Here is a 19535-nt window from a genome sequence, read left to right as displayed (position 1 = left end):
CTAGCAAATCTAAATTGAGTTTTGGAGAGAAGGGCAAGTAAGGAGAGAAGTAGGGGCATCACTGGGGCAAGAGAATAGACAGCCTTTAGGTTAAGTGGTCCCACTAATCCAAAGTGTTCTTACTGGAAATTCCTTTTAGAATACGGCCTGTCTCCCGCAATTGATTGTAATGCGTTTGTAATTTTTGCCCTGATTTGATAATTGTTTTAACTTAGAAAAAAATGTCTTATATGTTAATCCTCAATTGAGTGACCGTGTGTGTGAAAGCGCCTAGCACAAGGCTTGAGTCATGGTAGGTGCTTATCACAAGAATTATATATGAGTAGAAATGATTTGTGATAGAGCGATAATGTGCTACCACAGAAAACTATACTGCATCAGTACTTATTGAGACCAGGATCCTAGTCAAAGTGCTGCCACTCTGACCTTAACTAGGTTATTTAATCACTCATGGTCTTGGTTTCCTTCTCTGTTTAAAAAAATACTGGAATTAGAGTAGAATTATTTTAGGTGATCTTAAGTGTCTGTAAAATGATAAGAGGGACTTAGACATCATGGTGTGTGCTTTGACAAAATTCATTAAGGGAATTATCAGCTGGGAAAGTACTATCTCCTAGTGAGGAAATACTAAGATATACAGAATGCATATCAGAAATAAAAGAAGATGGGGAAGGCTAAGTAATGAATAGCTAGATCTTTGGTCTTCTCAAAACACATGTGCTAAGCACTATATACCAAATTGGAGCAAATATATGATTTCTTTGGGTTCTCAAAGCAGGCATAAAGCACACTATGAGAACAGTTCTCATGCCATCGGCTATGACAGGATACAGAAATGGTTCCTTGGGAAGTGTACATACGAGTTTTTTAGAGTATACTTGACCAAACTTTCCCCAGAAAATTCTGATATCTTTTATAAGGGGGCACGGGATTTATATTTAAAACAAAGTTCAGTGATGCTAATATTCACTGACACCTTTAAATGAGGATCACTCCTTTAAGTCTATACAAGTAACAGCAAAATGCTTGCCCTGTATTTCATCTATAGATGATCTGAACTTTGAAATCTCCCCCTGCTATAGTTTTACTATGCACTTGAATTGTCTGTAAGAGGCAGAATGAAGCAAACAATCAGAAAATAGCCACCTGAAAAAAAGGCAAAGAGAAACATTGTCTACTGAACACAATTAGAACAGGTTAATCAAATGCCTATTTGATCACCAGATGTTATTGCCCCTTTATAGTTGCAGGATGTTTTTACTTAAAGAACAAGATCATCTCAAATTAGAAATCCCTTTCCCCTAAATTAGGATGGGAAGGACACTGGCAACAACTTGTTTTCTATATTTCCTAGGAATCTTCATGCTTCTGTTTGTATTATGATGTTTTTCTTCATTTAAGCAAACGTCATTAATCACTCAGTAAACTTACCAAATTAAGTAAATTATGTATATAATTTACATAGCTAACAATGGTCATTTCAGATTATTTTCATTGATAAGGTGATTTAGTATGACTGTACTCTGATTAAATATAAGGCATGATCTTAACTCATAGGTAGGTCATCCAGATTGTTTAGGTCATGATTCTAACATGTTTAGGTCATGATTCTCCATGGATAAACTGCCAAGAATAGCTCACTTCATCAGTGTCTGCAAGATTGTGAATGTTTTGCTGAGAATAAAGATGGATAAAACATAATTCCCAATTTTAGTGCTCACATTCTAGTGGCATATTTAGGTATTTAACTTTGGTCAGAGCAAATAGAACATCCCTGCCCTCAATTCTTTGTTTTCCTTTTATCTCAACTGCCTAGTGCAATTATGGTCAGAAAATTTTTGGTTTAGAGTTGTAATGCCATCTAACATCGAATATTCAGAGGTTGTTGAAAAAACAAATAAAATGGCCTTGAAATATATGGAAGAAAGTATAATTTTACTCATAAAGGAAATGAACATTAAAACAATAATATAACATTTTTAATCAAAATATTTGAGAACCTACTCTGTTGGTGAGGCTGTGGGGAAACAGGCACTCATATACAATGCTCAGTTCAGTTCAGTCGCTCAGTCGTGTCTGACTCTCTGCGACCCCATGAATTGCAGCACACCAAAGAGGAACTAAAAAGCCTCTTGATGAAGGTGAAAGAGGAGAGTGAAAAAGTTGGCTTAAAGCTCAACATTCAGAGAACGAAGATCATGGCATCCGGTCCCATCACTTCATGGGAAATAGATGGGGACACAGTGGAAACAGTGTCAGACTTAATTTTTCTGGGCTCCAAAATCACTGCAGATGGTGACTGCAGCCATGAAATTAAAAGATGCTCACTCCTTGGAAGGAAAGTTATGACCAACCTAGATAGCATATTCAAAAGCAGAGACATTACTTTGCCAACAAAGGTTCGTCTAGTCCAGGCTATAGTTTTTCCTGTGGTCATGTATGGATATGAGAGTTGGACTGTGAAGAAGGCTGAGCGCCGAAGAATTGATGCTTTTGAACTGTGGTGTTGGAGAAGACTCTTGAGAGTCCCTTGGACTGCAAGGTGATCCAACCAGTCCATTCTAAAGGAGATCAGCCCTGGGATTTCTTTGGAAGGACTGATGCTAAAGCTGAAACTCCAGTACTTTGGCCACCTCATGTGAAGAGTTGACTCATTGGAAAAGACTCTGATGCTGGGAGGGATTGGGGGCAGGAGGAGAAGGGGACGACAGAGGATAAGATGGCTGGATAGCATCACTGACTCGATGGACATGAGTCTGAGTGAACTCCGGGAGTTGGTGATGGACAGGGAGGCCAGGTGTGCTGCGATTCATGGGGTCACAATTTGTCGGACACGACTGAGCGACTGATCTGATCTGAGGCCTCCTTTAAGTTTTATTAAAGTGTAAAGGAGCTAGAGAAAGCTTTTGACATAGGCATCAGAAGGGGGCAGAAAGAGTACCCCTCTGCTAGTCTTCAGCTGGATGTTATATAGTCACTAACAGTTTGTTAATGAAAGAAAGGAATGATTTAAAACTCAGAATGGCATCAGGCCCCTCACCCATAAAATGCATTTTGGAATAATCTTGGCACCAAATGGTTTATCCTGGGCCATAGAATGATTAACTTGAATCTTGTAGAAGGACAGATTACCATACAAATAGTTTCATTTACATAGATTAGGGGAACAATATCTGAATATAACATGCTGGTTTGTCAAGTAGATTCTGAGCCATAAGGCAGAACAGACTTGAAGACAGAGTTTGGGGTAAATGCATAGTACATTAGCATAGCTTAAGACAAATATTTCCATAAGAAAAATGCACTGGTTATCTCAAGGTTTGAGAATAGTTAACCTCAGGTGAAACCGGGTGTCATTATGGCAACACAGTATTTTAAGAGAAACCTTTTAAATTTGTATAGAGAAGGAAAAAAATACCACTAGTTTGTTTCCTCCTGCCGCTTAAAAGAGATAAAAATGTCTGACACTTGCAGGCTGTTTCCTCCTTTTGGAGACCCCTGGCCTTCCTGCCTATTCCTCTCACAATCACCATCTGCAGTGGTTTTGGAGTCCAAAAAATAAAGTCTGACACTGCTTCCACTGTTTCCCCATCTACTTCCCATGAAGTGATGGGATCAGATGCCAGGATCTTAGTTTTCTGAATGTTGAGCTTTAAGCCAACCTTTTCACTTTCCTCTTCACTTTCATCAAGAGGCTTTGTAGCTCCTCTTCACTTTCTGCCATAAGGGTGGTGTTATCTGCATATCTGAGGTTATTGATATTTCTCCTGGCAATCTTGATTCCAGCTTGTGCTTCTTTCAATCCAGGGTTTCTCATTATGTACTCTGCATTTAAGTTAAATAAGCAGAGTGACAATACACAATGCTAGTGAGAGTGTAAATCTCCATGACCCCAGTGGAAGAAATTTGGCTTTAATAATTTTAAATGCAAATGTCCTTTGATTCAGTGGAACCACTTTTAGGAATTTACTTTTTAGATATTAATGCATTTGTGTAAAGACTTATGTGCAAGGTATTTAATTGCAGCATTGCAATAACAACAACAAAAAAAGAAAGTAAGGTAATGGCATTAGGGGATTGATTAAACTGTGAAACTTCCATACAGTGAAATAGTACACAGCTATAACGATTCTCTATGTATTATGACAAACTCCCCAATATAGATGAAGTAAAAAAAATTCAGGACACTGAGTATACCAAACTACCTTTTGTGTAAAGTGAAGGAAAATGTGTCTCTTTGCAACTGTATAAAGAAACTGGAAGGATACACAAAATCCTGTTTCTGTTGTGAGGGGAAGGTAATGGGAACTGTAGAAAACACATAGAAATAAAACTCTCTACCATATCTTTTCTTGTATTTGTTTTCAGAATCATATAAATTGTAACTTGTTCAAAGATAAGGTAGAAATTTCCACATAATTGTCAATTATAGCCTTTTCACTTATACAGTGGTTTATAGTTTTGGATGCATTGTTTCATTTTACTTCATGACAGTCTCTTAGATTTTAAGTGAAAAATCTAATGTTAGAAAATGTACAATTAGAAATTGACTTTTAACTGCAAATTCAGTGCTCTCTTCACTATAGTTGTAGTTGAGTAAGGCCTCTACAAGAGTTAATGTAGGGAAAGGTCAGAAGTTTAGAATTCATTTATACACTTGAGTATTTTAATAATTTAGCGATTTCTTGTAGGGAAAGATGTTCAACACATGGTGTGTGTGTGTGTGTGTGGGGGGGGGGTTGTTTTCTGATCATGAAACTATTTCCATTTGTTAGTGGTCTCAAAACAATAGATTTCTCCTGTTCTTCCTTTTCCTCTGGAGATAGACAGCAAGGCTGTCTGGTTGGACTGCAGATTCAGCCAAAACCTAAGTGCCCAGTAAGGATAGGAAGATTGGCCATTTGGGGAATTGATAGAGGGACACCATGCTGAAAGGGGCTCAAAGAAAGCCAGAGGATTTGGAAGAGAGGGACTGAAGACTGGCTGAGGGGGTGTTAGCATGAGTCCTGTCAATGCTAGGAAAGACATCGATATGGTAAGAAGGAAATCAGGATGTCAGTAGTCCACTGGAGTTGGTGGAGAGGACAGGCCCATCGATGAACAATCACAGTTGTGTTTCTCCTCCTCCTCTTGTCAGTTCTTTCCCTCTTCCACGTTTTGGTTAGGGGAGAGGCTAGACATGTCAAAAGCTTTATTCCAAGTGACGGGGGTGGGGTGGTGGTGGGTGGTGGTGGGGGGTGGGAATTAGGAGTGAATGCAAAAAAATAAGGAAACACATGGAGCACAAGGCAGGTTGGCAAACAGCCTGGCTGGTGTTCAGAAAGCTACAGAGACACATCACCCCTAAGCAGTAGGACTGAAGCTCTTGAAGGCAACTTCCATGGAGAAGAGCAAAGCCTTTGGGGTGTACCCAGTGCCTGCAGAATGGTTTCCTGCCCCCATCCCAGTGAAGCTCCATGGGTAAAAGGCCACATCAGTGGGTCACAGGCTGGGTGGTTTCCCCTAGGCCAGCTTTCCATTTTCCCCCATGTTGTTTCTCATCCTGTCCTTTGATACCCTCTAGCAGATGCCCATCCTCTTCACCATCAACGGTGAATGTATCTGGTGGACTCAACTGTGCTGGTTTCTTCTGGGTCCCCCCAAACTTCCAGTACTTGTGAATTTGTCTGGGAGGTCAATTCAATCACCACCTCAGGTTCCAGACTTAGGCTCAGCACTCTAAGGGTCTCCTGAGAGTGGGTCAGCACTTAATCAACCCTGAGATGGAATGCCTCCTTATGTTTGTGTGCAAGGCCCTTGTTCCCTGACCCTTGGCCTGGCCTCCTCAGCACTCTGCTCCCTCAGTCTCCAGAATGTGTTGCATCCCCAGATGATGGAAGTGACATCTGGGAGCCAAGGCACTAGGAGGAAGGTGGGAAGACCTAACATGGGTACCTTAAGGTGTTTGTTTCAGGAAGGGAAGCAAGGGGGCTCCTGCATGGCTGTGTGACTCCCCCTAGAGCTGTCTGGTGTTCCCCACTTTGTTGTATCAGGAAAGAAGAGCTGAGAATGGAGGGGAGAGGAGAGGATGGAGAGAGGAAGTCAGAGACACAGCCAATACATCCTTTATTCAACTGACAAGGACCATGAAGAGTAGATTATAGATCTCTATAGATAGAGATGAAGGTCCCTGGTTGGATGATCCATGGGAAGTTCACTGTCCATCAGAGGGAACTAAGTCAGACAATAGCTAGAAATCTGGAAGGCATTAGGTAGTTAGGCTGGATGGCCAGTGGGTATACAGCCCTGAGGCTGCCTGATGCATGGTGTTCTGAGGTATGGCAGCAAAGTGCTGGCAAGGGAGGGGTCAGCTGAGAAAGATGCTGAGTGTAGGGACCATGGCCGTACTCAGTCCTCCAGGCTTGGGACAGCCCACACCTGGCACATAGTAAGCACACAAAAAATGGCTTGTAGAATTGAAGCTTCTTCTCAGGAGCCAAAAAGGACAGGAGGGGACTGAGTTTTGGAGACTGCATCAAGGGAAGAAGAGTCTGTAGGGAGGGTGTAAGGGGCCTGGGTTTGGCAGTACAGGCAACCTTGGCCTTGTCCAGATGTGGGAAGGTATGTACAAGAGAGAGGCGTAGAATAGGGTGATGGTGGCTGAGCTGCTACAGCCAAGCCAAGAATCTCAGGGAAGAAAGGACCCTTCTTAATAGGCTTGAAGATGACAGAAAAGAAATTGGACAACAGGCAGAGGTACAGGTAGCAAGTAGGCTCACAATAGAATGGAACTGGCTAGAAACTGGAAGAGAGAAACTACAATGGAAGGGTAGGAATTGGGAAAAACAAACGCCCTTGGGAAGGTGTGGCATTCCCCAGGAAAAACAAAAGAGAGAACCAAACCAAATTGAAAAAGAGAAGTGGGAGTGAAGAGTGGAAGAAAAGCTGTTTATTGGACAGACGGAGGCAGTGACAGGAGAGAGGCAGAGCTTGAGGCCTAGAGTTTCTGTGCCTTAGGAGAGAGGAGCTGATCATTTCCAAAGAGACTGGGGTTCATGCTAACCTTTTGACCTTCCAGAGCCCCAAAGAGGTAGCAGGTTTGCAAGGATCCTCATGGGTATGTCTAGGACAGAGGGTGAAGGAGGTATCAGGGCCAAGACAGAATCTTCGAAGCAGAAAAATGCATTTTTTATATAGGCACTGTGGCTTAATTAGTTACAACCTCTACCTAGTAAACACTCTAGGTTCAGATTTCATGTCATATCTTACTAAATGAGCCTGGTCTCCTCCTATGTCCTGGGGGTCTCTCTGATCCTTCTGCTGCCCTTGCCCACAGGGTTGGCCAAATCATCGTGAGAAATCCTTTGCATGGCACCTTATTGGTCTTCAGTGCAACTGTGAGGTAAGAATACTTGGGTCCTTAAGGGCTTGAGACAAATGGCCTTACTCTGCCTCTGTGCTGAGTAAATGCCCACCCCTTTGCCTCCAGGGAAACTCATATTAGGCCTGAAAAAGACCAGATAAGGAGGACCACTTCTTTGGGTGTCCATTTTTATGTTGGATTTACCATCTTTGAGATGTCTGCTCCTTTTTGTCTTTTTAGATTTCTAGACCAGTGAAACCTCAGTACCTGTTTTAGAAGCTCCAGCCTCAACCAATTACAGAAGCTTAGTAGCTACCCCACCACAATTTCTGAAATTGGTGACTAACCCAGTTCTTTTTCTGACTTAAGGTTAGTGGGATACCTTGGGACTCAAGAGGAATTGAACTGAGGAACAACTATCCTAGGAGTTTGCAGAAAATAAATCTAAGAACACGGGTGTTAAGATTCCATCTCTCCCTATTTGAAAATGGAGAAGGCAATGGCAACCCACTCCAGTACTCTTGCCTGGAAAATCCCATGGATGGAGGAGCCTGGTAGGCTGCAGTCCATGAGGTCGCTAAGAGTCAGACACGACTGAATGATTTCACTCTCACTTTTCACTTTCCTGCATTAGAGAAAGAAATGGCAACCCACTCCAGTGTTCTTGCCTGGAGAATCCCAGGGACAGGGGAGCCTGGTGGGTTGCTGTCTATGGGGTCGCACAGAGTCGGACACGACTGAAGTGACTTAGCAGCAGCAGCAGCAGCTATTTGAAGAGGGTGAGGAACCACTGGTTAAAATGGAATCTGGATCTCCTAGCCATTGGTTCCATTTGTTCCGTCCCGACTTGGGTCCACATCAAATACCCTGAGAGGCAGGTTAAAGACCAATTGCTGGATTCCATCCCCAGTGTCTGAATCAGTTTGTCCAGGGTGAAAATTTACATTTCTAAGATAACTTCTTCTAGGTGATGTTGATGTTGCTGGTCCAAAGATTCATTTGAGACCCATAAATTTTGCCATCTCAGAATCTCTAAGGGATCCAAGGGAATAGATTTCACTCTCTGTTGTTGCCCAGCCCTGCTCACCCTCATCCAGAGCACTCAACTGAACAGAGCTGGAAAGAACTTGTTCTCTGGAACCTCTGGTTCTGAGTCAGGGCTCACTTTGCCCTTGATGGAAACAAGAAATAGTGATTTGATTGTGGGAGTGCTGGAAAGGTGAGGATTTTATCCCAAATTATCACCTCTTTGCTCCCTGAATGCATAACATCATTTTAACAAGAAAACTTTTCCTTCTTCCACTATCAGCTGCTGCTAAGTCGCTATCAGAGCTACAGCTTAAAATGTAGATAGCTCTGGGAAAGTCAACCCTTTGGCTATAGTCTTCATTGCAAGGGATTCTTTGCAGAGATACCCTAATGGGGTGGAAAGGCAGGGATACTTGGGCTCTGAATAGGGTAGAGGCACCACACAGAGGAAAAAAGGTGACAGGTTACTAAAGACAGACTTCCCTATTTTACATTTTGTCCAGAGAGAACACGGAGACATTTTTTTATTTAAAGGGGATAGGGTAGGGTAGACATGTGGCAGAGGGAGTTGGGAGGAAGATGGGAGTTTTCCCTGAGGGAAAAATCACTCAAATCTCTTTACCCAGCTGGTGGCTGTTGCTTATTTTATTTTTTGTCCAAGGGAAGTGGTGTTGGACGGAGGTAGAGAAGACAGTGGTACAGTAGAAATGACCTAAAGGGATGCCCCTTCTGCCAAATGCCCTTAGACTCCACGATGCCTTTCAGTTGGGTGCTGAGTGCACCTACACTTTGGGGGCTTCATTTTCCCTCCTTAAAATTACGAGAGATCAAAGGCTGGAGGTTAACACCTGGTTTTTAAGAGGTGTGATCCAATGGTATGGAGGGTCACCTCATACAAGTCTTTAGAACAAGGTTTGTGAGAAACTCGATTTGTCACCAAGTCATATAAATTTTTAAGAAAGCACAGAGTGTAAGCAATACCCTTCAAATCATTAAAGACTGAACACTCTCCTGATATCCTACTGCCTCTGGTATCTTAGTCCTTAAAATGTTTAGAGATCCTTGCCATGTAATTCTTGACACAAATATAGAATGACCATATTGGATCAGGGTAACTCCTTCTCTTTGACCCCCATTTAGTGATTCCATGGATGGGCTGTGACCCTGCTGAATGTGTGTGAACTACTACTGTCTTTTCTTCTCAAAAGTGAGTTTCTGTTTTTTATCAGATTCTCAAAAGGGTCTGTGATCCAAAACAGGTTCTGGACAATGCTCACATAGAGCTGATTGTGTTAATGTATGAGGTATAGTGGAAGGTAAAAGAAATGGCATCATTCAGTTTTGCCAATGGAATCCAGTATTTTCCTACGCCCTGGGGTGTCTCCTAATACTGATCCTAAAATGCTCCTGTCTCAGAGGACCTGGGACAAGGATGCCTTACAAATAGCTGGCCATTTTGCTCTATTCATAGGAACATAAGCAAGAGAAGTGCATTCTAGGCAAAATGGGAAGGCTGCCCTGAGCAGAAGGGAGGTAGGGGCTGGATTGCTCAAGTTATATCCACTGTTAAGAAGCTATGATTCACTCAGTTTTTCCTAAGCAAGTGTAAAAGCCATTAAACTAGATTGTTGCAGCTCACTTCCTCGTCTCTCTGGTTAATTCCACCAACTGTGGTTGAGAAACAAGTGTGTTAAGGAAAAACCAGAATCTAAGCATTAAAGAGAAAATATCCCACTTCCATCTTCTTCGCTCTTCTCCCTCCCTACCTACAAGGTGCTCTTACACACAAGGTAATTTTTAAATTATAAGACTGGTATTAACACATTATCAATAAAGAGAAACAATGACCAATGCATTGAACAATGTTAGAATACTTATACAAGTTAAGAGTCAGTGCATTTTCCCAGAACTGGGAGGAGAACCAACCAGAAAGCTTATTACCTGCATCAGCCAAATAGCTAAGCCACAGCCATTTCCCTAAAGTTCTATTTAGGGGAATGAGATCGCAAGAATAACTCTGCCCTTGATGAGGCAATCAACGTCAAACAAGAGTGACAACAACAATCTGCAAGCACCGTGACTCCTGCTGTAACTTCTCAGCACTTAAAACAAGACCCCAAAACCCACTCAGCACACAGCTGCTATATGCACCTGACTTGAAATTAGTAAGACATAGCTCACCTCACAGAGGATGTCTCTCTCTCCACTTAGGCAAAAAGAATCTGTGGCCCAGAGATTCAGACCTAGACTTACATATCCAAGTTGTCTTGATCTCAGTGATCCTGGGGAAGGCTGTATACCTCAACCCCCAAAACTTAAACCTTTCTACTGGGCTCCCTTAATCTCTCAGCTTGCTTATTATCTTGAAACAAAACAAACCAAAAACCCCATACAATCCCCACTACCCTCATCCCCAGAACACAGCCCCTAGAAAATCTAGCTTATACAGTTTGCACTTGGCATGCTCTCTTCAAAGACCCTGCACACAGATACACAGACACATAAAGACACTGTAAAGAGGAGAGGGGTCTGTTCAAGGGAATGAAGTATTTTTCTTCTGTGTGGGCCTGGGTTACCTGGGGGTATAAGGTCCATCTCTTAACACTGTAGCGTGATCTCTCAGCTAGATATATGTATATGCAGGGTGAAGGGAGCAGGAACAGGGGGTGAGAAGGTTACTGTTTGTTTTCAGCAGGTGGGGTGAGAGGTGTGGATGTATATTCAGATGATTGGAGTAGGGGTGATGGGCCCACACAGGAATGAGGTCTGCCCCTCAGCTTTCATTTGGATAAAAAAGGGGGCTCTGGGTGCCTGATCACTCTCTGTCTCCTGTTTCCTTATTACTCTGTAACCCAGTGTTCACCAGTGTGGTTCAAGGAGTCACCAGTTCTGTGAGATGCAAGACAAAAAGGATACTGAGGTCAAATAAATTTAGGAAATACTGCAGTAAGAAAGGCTTAACCATTTGCTCTAATGCATAAATTTTCGAGCCTTTAATAAGCTAGTATGTGTGTTCTCTCTCTCTATATATATATAGACAGAATATTTATGTTACAGAAGTATGATACTCAAAATATTTAACAACTGGTATGGCACAGGCTTCCACCAATCAGAATGGGCCTTAGCCACAAACTGCTGGTACCACTGTACCCTGGAGAACGGGATCAGGCTGAATATCAGCCCACCCAGTAAGCAGCATTTCCCAAAAGTTTTGCCCAAAGAACTCTACTTTGTGTGGCATCTCACAGAACTGGGGAGAAAGGCTCTGGCTAATGCTGGAACTGCATCTCTCTAGGGATGGGGCCAGGACTCATGATTCTGACCACGGGGGTACAGGAGAGGGGGCAGCTCTGGCAGAGATTCCTGGTAGCACCGGCTGACAGATGTGACTACAGCTGCAGCAGAAATAGATTTCAAAAGACAGATGTCCCTCTGTCCCAGCTGCTCCGGGGACTCTGTCCCTGGTGGGTTAGCAGGTGCCTGTCCAGGTGATGTTTGCGGCCGAAGCTCTTCTCACAGCGTGGGCACTGGAAGGGCTTCTCCCCGGTGTGTGTCAGCCAGTGTCTCACCAGGTGGTGCCGTCGGCCAAAGCTCTTCCCACACTCAGTGCACACGTGGCACTTTGGCACAGGTGGCGCACGCTGCCGCTTCCTAGCCCCAGGGCTCTCTCCAACCTCTTGGCCCTTGCAGGATTTGCCATCTGCGTGCACTCTCTGGTGGCTGGCTAGATGGGAGTTGCATCGGAAATTCTTGCCACACTCAGGGCACCTGCTGGGCTTGTCATGTAGGTGGGTTTTCTGGTGTCGGATCAGGTGATGTCTTCTCCCAAAGCTCTTCTCACACTTGAGGCAGCTGTAGGGCCTCTCCCCAGTGTGTGTCTGCTGGTGCCTGGCCAGGTGGGAGCCCCACACAAACTGTTTACCACACTGGGGGCACGTGTGTGGTCTTAACAGGGAATCCATTTCTGTGCTACACAGAAGGTTTGAGAAGCTGTCTTCCTGAAGAAAAGGTGGGCCTAGGAGCATGCCTCTGGAGCTTCTGGGCATGGAATCCCAGTTTGCATCCTGCTCTGGGTTCCAGAGAACAGTATCTTGAGACACACTAGATAACATTCTGGGAGGCTCTGCTTCTAGTTCAGGGGTATCCCCCTCGTGCTCACTTCCGTCTCCTGTGGAAAAAGGAAAATACAGACCCCAAGAGGTGAGTCACGAGGAGCCCAGGACTTAGTCACAAATGAGGCTGTGTGATGCCTATTAGGGTCTAAACCTCACCCCATAAGGGCTGAGAGAACAGATTTTAATGTTGTACAAGACAGTGTAACAGGTACAGTGGTTAAAGCTTAGACTTAGGAGACAGATACCCAGAAAATCTGTTTTCCCACTACACTTCTGTAGGCCTTCATGTCTTCTTCTGCATAATGGGAATAATTATAAGGTAGATGTTATAAGACAGATAGACTAGTACCTGCATATGTTAGACACTATTAAATAGTCCATGCTATTGTTGTTATCTATTTATTTACTATTATTTATTTAGCACTTAAAAAAAACTATTAATCACCATCACCATGAAGAGAGGTGAGGAATGGTCTGAAATCACTGGCCAGGTGACACCTTGTCAGCAACACTGGAGACATTGTGGAAGGCATTTCTACAATGGGTGGGAGGTTGAACAACAACAACTAACATTTACTGAGTGCTTACTATGTGCTTGGTACTGTTCGACTATGGTAACATATTTAAATCTCGTAATAATTTATAGATGAGGAACCCAAAGAGAAGTTAATTATTTTTCCAAGGTTCCACAGGAATGGTCCTAGATTCAGATCCACAAAGTTTGGCGCTAGAGCCTGCCCTCTAAATTATTATGTTACAGTCTTGCTTTTGAAGAAAAGGATCTCTAAACCATTCAATGCTATAACTGTCTGAGGCAGAGGAGGGGTTGGAGGGACATGTAATGATAAACCTCCAAAAGGGGCGAAGGTCGCGGCTGAGTCTATCATACATCATCACCTGTGTATGTGACCTTCAGAATGTCCCTCTCTTCTAAGTCTGGGGGGTCAGGGACCCATTGTTCTTCTCCTCCTTCTAGTTGAGAAAGCATATCCAGTTTGGGAATTGGAAATCCTGACCGTGGGAGAAAAAAACAGAGATGTCAGTTTATTCAACTGTAATTTTCATTTCTGAAAAAAGCTTTTTCCTAGATTATTCCTTTGAACTCTATAGATAAAGAAGGCCAGATAAAACAAGCCTTTCCCTCTCCCCACTCCCATTTCTGTTAAGTCCCCTCTTCTTTCAGAAAATCATATTCTCTTTCCAAGTGTTCTCTTTTGTGCAAATTTCAAATACTTTCAGCTCAACTGTTCTTTCTGGTCCTACCTTCACTTAATTAGCCCTACTACAGCTGTCTCACCCCCACTCCCACTCTCATCTTTCCTATATGGTTTCTGAGTTTCCAAGGACTCAGTTCCACTTCTTAGGTGTCCTTCTCTCTGAAAGAACCTCCCAATTCCCAACCAAGAACTGCCTAAAGTTCTCTAATAATTCACAGCATTTTGTTATTGTTTTTAAAAAAGTGACACTTCTATTCTCTTTGGATTAACCCTAGTGCTCTTTCCCTAGTGGAAACCTAGACAGATTTCCTGCCAAGAAAAGAACCCCAAATGGACACTATGCAACAGTCCCAGAGCAGATGGCTCCACTCTCCTAGAGTACAGTCATTGAGTGGCTGGGGAAGGTTGTGCTTACTCAGGGAGACCACTATCCCACAGTTTTCCTGCATGACATATTCTCCATAGAAGTCTGTTTGAGAAGGGTCCAGGCTCCTCCACTCCTCCTGAGAGAAGCACAGTGACACATCCTTGATGGTTACCAGGCCCTGAAACAAAATGCAGCATCATCTGTCAGCAGCTGTTCTTTAAGGAAAATGGGGTCTCAGTATAGAAGGCTAAGGTGGTAGTAGAGGAGAGGTGGCAAGAGAAGGTCTAGAAAAAGAACTGCCCAGAGGTTTCTGGGCAGGGAACACGGTTTTGGTGACGAGGAAAGGGGTAAAAGTAATGGTCAGGGTGTGAGCAATAATGTCTGTAGAGGAGATTCCCAAGTTGGGACCATGAGAAGTTGGAGGCACCACAAACTCATTGGTCCCTCTGTGTAGTTACAAATGTCTACCCAGTCTCTTTTCATCTGCCTTTCTTGGACTATTCTTGCTGCCTTTCTTCACTGCAGAAATTGTGTACAAGTTCTTCCTTTCTCTACTTGACCTTTCCTTTCCTATCTGTACAAAACAATATGGATAAAATATTCTTTCTGGCCTCCTCCCCCTATTATGCCATGTCCTTATCTTTTAAGGCAGCAGAGTCTGACAGTTAGGAGCCCAGATTCTGGAGCCAAATGACTCCTAGCTCTGTCACTTACATTAGCAGTACGACCTTACACAAGTGCCTTAACCTCTTCCTGTCCAATTTTCTTGTCTGGGGATAACTGTGTTTCTCTCAGGGTTAAACGAGTTAATGTACATAAAGCACTCAAAGAGCAGCAAACATGGTAAGCACTCTGGGAGTGTGGATACTACAACTACTATTATTACTAACTTCCCATGGCTCTCCCCTTGCCTTCTGAATCTAAACTTGTTTTCTGTCTCTGGTGCTGCCCCTCTTCATATCTTTCTATCTTTTATTCATGTCCATAAATGCTCCATCATCCACCTAATCCAGTCTACTTTATGTTCTTCCAAGCTTCCTCCAGGTCCTCTTTTCCTAATCTTTCCAGATTTCTGTTTTTAAATTTAAAGTAATTTATTTATTTTTGGCTGTGCTGCGTCTTTGTTGCTGTGCATGGGCTTTCTCTAGTTGTGGTGAACAGGGGCTACTCCCCAGTTGCAGGGAATGGGCTTCTCATTGTGGTGGCTTCTCTTGTTATTGAGCTCGGGCTCTAGGGTGCACGGGCTTCAGTAGTTGTGGCACTTGGGCTTTGTTGCCCCATGGCATGTGGAATCTTCCCAGACCAGGGATCAAACCTGTGTCCCCTTCATTGGCAGGTAGATTCCTAAGCATTGGACAAACAGGAAAGCCCAAGATTTATTTCTTAATAAACATTAATGAATTTTTCTTAAATTCTCCCTGTGGCTAGCATAGCTATCTATTAAAACAAAACAAACTCAATCTGTAGGAATTTTCTTCTTCTCATCATGCCTCCATTCATTTTTCAAAAGGTTATAAGTTCCTTAGAAAGGGATAGAATCTGTGAAGATATCAGACTAAATACCAATAGTGATCAAGTGAAATGACAAATTAATTAAATGAAATGAAGTAAAAGTCACTCAGTCGTGTCTGACTCTTTACAACCCCGTGGACTGTGTAGCCTGCCAGGCTCCTCTGTCCATGGAATTTTCCAGGCCAGAATACTGGAGTGGGTAGCCGTTCCCTTCTCCAAGGGATCTTCCCAACCCAGGGATCAAACTCAGGTCTCCTGCACTGCAGGATGATTCTTTACCATCTGAGCCACCAGGGAAGCCCGATGGAATGACACAAAGGCTACAGAAAGGCAGCAGTGCTGAGACCTTGAGAGAGGCCAAGAGAAGAACATAGCCCACCTGTGATCCCGCCGCAAGAAGTGCAGCTGCCATCTCCCAGTCTCCAGTGCTCCCTTCTTGGGGAATGGCAGGAACCCAGGGAGTGGACTGAGCTGGTGAGGGGAGAGAGGAACCATTAGAGATGGAGCATCCATCTTTTTCCAGTTACAGCCTGGGACCTATTTTAGTGAGGCTTAAGCGTCGTATTTTTCCCCTATATCTATGTCCACTGGTAAGACTCAAATGCATAAATGTACTGTAGTAGAAGAGACCTTCCCTCAAATGTTCTGAAAGGGTACTGAGTGGTTTTTAGTAGAGCATTTATGTCATTCATTTCTATTAAACTAGCTGTGGTTTGAATTTATATTATTCAAATGTAATTTTCATCTTGTAAAGTGCATTTTACTGGGTGTGTTTTCCAGTGGCAGTCAGTGTTTCTGTCACTTCCTTTGTCTCCCATATTTGTTACCACTAACCGTGTAACAGGTGGAGGGAGTGATTATGTAAGAAATGGGAGAAACCCAGTTACATGGTTTGCAGAATCCAGATGCTTCTTATATTTTTCTGACTAGGGCCTGTAAGTTTTTTCTATTTCTGTGGCCTAGTCCTGGTACTAACTGTGCTGTTCACTCAGTCCATGGCCATTGGGAGATTTTTAATTCTACTTTTTCAATAGAGATTAGAAGATTATTCTCTGCATTGTGCTTCCCACACACACCCTATGGGCTCTCACCCTTCTCCTGAAGGGACTGTGGCTCCTCTTCAAGGTCACAGCATAGGTGCTCCAGTGGCCCTGGAGCTGTTCTCCATGGCCCCTCTTCCTGGCTTCCCCTTTCCACCTGGGGCTCTGCTCTATCCACCTGGACATTCATTGACTCCCATCCTGTCCCCAGGGCTGCTGTCTGTTCTGAAAGCATTTTTGCTGCAAACCCAAATTGTGACCTGGAACAAATTCATATCAGTTATGCCCATGACAATGAAAAGGGGTGATAATCCTAAGGGAGAACAGTCCAGGGATAAAAGATGAAACTGGATAGGAAGAGCTTGATGGAAGATAAGTTTTATGTGTTCCAATCAACTGAACCTGAGCCAGAAATGAGCAAGTGCTATATAGTAAAGTCACTAATGGTTATTTTGGGGACCTCATGGTTGGCAGAACTTCATTTAAAAAAATCCTGGAAATTCAAAAGCTATCAATTAATTTCAACCATGGAAAATACTTAATCTGGGAATCTCAACCACTGAAAATAAGCAATCTGGAAATACGCAGGAGGGAATGCAAACAGATTTGCATTCAACAAAAACGGAGGTAATCCCACATAAGATTTTCTGCCACAAACTCCATTCTCATCAGTTTAGAATGAAATGATTACTATAGGTATTAATCCTAGTCAAATGGTGTATTTCTCATAAGGCTGAACCAAATGGTGTCTTAGAACAAGCCTCAACTAAGAGACTTACAACCTATCATTTTGTTGTTGAAAATCAGAACTGGTAGTAAATATGGTGGACAGATCAATAACTTGGAAAGCAGATGTAAGATTCTAAAGCAAGCCTAACAGATAAGAGAAACTGTTGTCAGTGAGGAGCTATGTCTAAAGAAAAAAAAAAAAAAAAGAACAGAAAGAACTTCATATGGGTAGAAAAAGGGGAAACAGGTGTTGCTAACATGACCCTGGGGTGAATAACAGCCCTGTGATTTAAGACACAGCAAAGAACCTGAGACACATGATAGAACCAGTCAGATCTAATTATAAAAACATATTCAATTTTAAAGAAGGATATGGTGAAGCCACAGTGTATTCCATCACAAGAAACAAAAGTTAAGAAAGGGATGGGAAATATGTCCATTAGGGAAAAGTTCAAAACAATGGACCTAGTCTTCTCTTGCCTTGGGAAGAAGGCTCATGAATGATGCTGCCAATGAATAAAAAGAGAGATGTTTTCTTTCTCTATGTAGATCTCTTCTCTTGATTGCAAGAGAATAGATTTAGGTAAGATTTAAAAATTCTTAATAATCCTGCAGTGCACAGAGTTGAAGGCTCTTTGCTCTGGACCTCTTCGGAGCACGACAGTTTGTGTTGTGATAGCAGTCTCCCTGCCTTACAGCAGAGAAAGCCTGTAAGACTGTGCAGAGTCACTTTTTGCTTGGCAACATCATATTTTTGTGATTCTTATTCAATGCCCAAGCAATCAGAGCCAGTCAAAGTGTTCCAAAAACAGGTCAGAACCTCTGTAACTGTTCTGGCTCACTCACATTCATCTAATGACATTTGCAAGAACCCAGAAGCCCGGAACAGATAATGACAAATGTCAAGTTGTTTATTTTCTTGCCTATCTGTCTTTGACAAAAGAGGTAAATGAGAACCCTAAGCTCAATGAACAGCAAGGGAACAAATTCCCCTTTCATCTCAGATGTCCAAAGATGTCTCAGGGCCTCTTGGGAATATTCTGGACTGATTCCCAGCTTAGGAGGTTTCCTTTTCAGAGACTTCTCATGAGAAAGGAAAATTCCCAATAAAGCAATAAAGGGGGAGTTCCATTTTAGATTTCTCCTCTGAATTCCAGCCCCTGTGTTCTCGTCACTTCTAATATGTAAAGCATGGATTCCCCCTCTTTACCAAAGGTCTTCCTCATCCACTAGCTTCCTTGGAAAGTCCTCCCTCAGGGCTTTACCTCTAGGTAAATATCTGGACACCTGTCTGAGATCCATTTCTCCATCTCCCTAGCAGCAGAGTCCCTTGATAGGAAGCCTCTTTCTCAGGCCAGATGTGAGACTCTCCAGACCACTGACAGAAAACCTGTGGAAGAAATCTCAGCAAAGGAGGGGGCGAGTACTTGTCCTCAGATTGCCTTTGCTAAGATGTGCATGCTGTCGGAGCCAGCACCTGGGCAGTTAAGGTATCAGCCCTAACCTGGATTTTCCTGGTTCCAGGATGTACCTCAGGCCTACTGGAGTCAGGGTTCTAGAAGTTTCGTTTCCCCTTTTGCTTCACATATCTTAGGGGGGCATGGCACCTGCAGAAGTTGGTTTCTGCAGCGAGTGCTGTTGGACAGAGAAAGGGCCACGCTACTGAAATGAGTAGTAGCCCAAGGGCATAGGGACAGTCGCTGTCAGAGAAGCCTGGCCCCGTTCCCGGGCAGGGTGTGGGCGGGACGGGTGCCCACTCCAGAGTTGGGTTGCTTCATCCCTCTTCGTCTCCGTGCCCAGGGAGAGGGTCAGGTTTCAGAGAACTCGAGAGAGAGGCAGAGCTGGAGCAGGGGAAGTGAGGTCAGAAAACAGGTTGCCCGTGAACTGGGACAGGAGCAAGTGAAGAAAAAGGAGCCACGGGGAAACCTGCGCGCGGTGACAGCGGCGGGAACCCGCGGGGCCTGACAGCGACGACGCTGGGGACGAAGAGACAGGAGAGGGGCGGGCACAGAATGTCAGCGAAGCCGAACCTGGGAATGGCAAGCGACCCAGAGGCCGCGTCGACCCTCCTCCCCGCCCCCACGGGTGACCGGCCCCACTCTCCGCCAGGGGAAGCCAGGTGTCCCTCCCTCCAGCGGTGACTCCCGCCGGCCCGGTCCCAACTCACCCGGGTCGGCTTGGCCT

At 43.7% G+C, this 19535-nt stretch overlaps 1 protein-coding gene across 1 annotated transcript; it reads right to left on the bottom strand.

The window, feature by feature from the left end:
- Positions 1-8862: 8862 nt before the first annotated feature.
- ZNF641 (zinc finger protein 641) lies at positions 8863-19529 on the bottom strand. The gene is made up of 6 exons (XM_010837493.1): positions 19519-19529; positions 16674-16882; positions 15962-16053; positions 14119-14248; positions 13384-13497; positions 8863-12539 (listed from the first exon to the last, which is right to left on the bottom strand). The coding sequence occupies exons 2-6, from the start codon at positions 16855-16857 to the stop codon at positions 11785-11787; spliced, it is 1275 nt and encodes a 424-aa protein (XP_010835795.1). The 5' UTR covers positions 16858-16882; positions 19519-19529; the 3' UTR covers positions 8863-11784.
- Positions 19530-19535: the final 6 nt, after the last annotated feature.

This window comes from Bison bison, unplaced genomic scaffold (assembly GCF_000754665.1).
Source record: "Bison bison bison isolate TAMUID 2011002044 unplaced genomic scaffold, Bison_UMD1.0 scf7180017864077, whole genome shotgun sequence".
Classification (NCBI taxonomy): Eukaryota; Metazoa; Chordata; class Mammalia; order Artiodactyla; family Bovidae; genus Bison; species Bison bison.
The sequence above is the reverse complement of the archived record's forward strand: the minus strand, read 5'-3'. Positions and strand labels throughout refer to the sequence as shown.

What these genes read in the sequence shown, in the direction of transcription:
- ZNF641 (XM_010837493.1), bottom strand. Translation starts at nt 16,857, where the DNA reads ATGCTTTCAGAACAGACAGCAGCCCTGGGGACAGGATGGGAGTCAATG. An exon ending in TTCTTGCGGCGGGATCACAG is followed by an intron (nt 14,249 to 15,961) that starts GTGGGCTATGTT and finishes ATTTTGTTTCAG; the next exon opens with GGCCTGGTAACCATCAAGGA. An exon ending in TCTGAAGGTCACATACACAG is followed by an intron (nt 12,540 to 13,383) that starts GTGATGATGTAT and finishes CTTTTTCCACAG; the next exon opens with GAGACGGAAGTGAGCACGAG.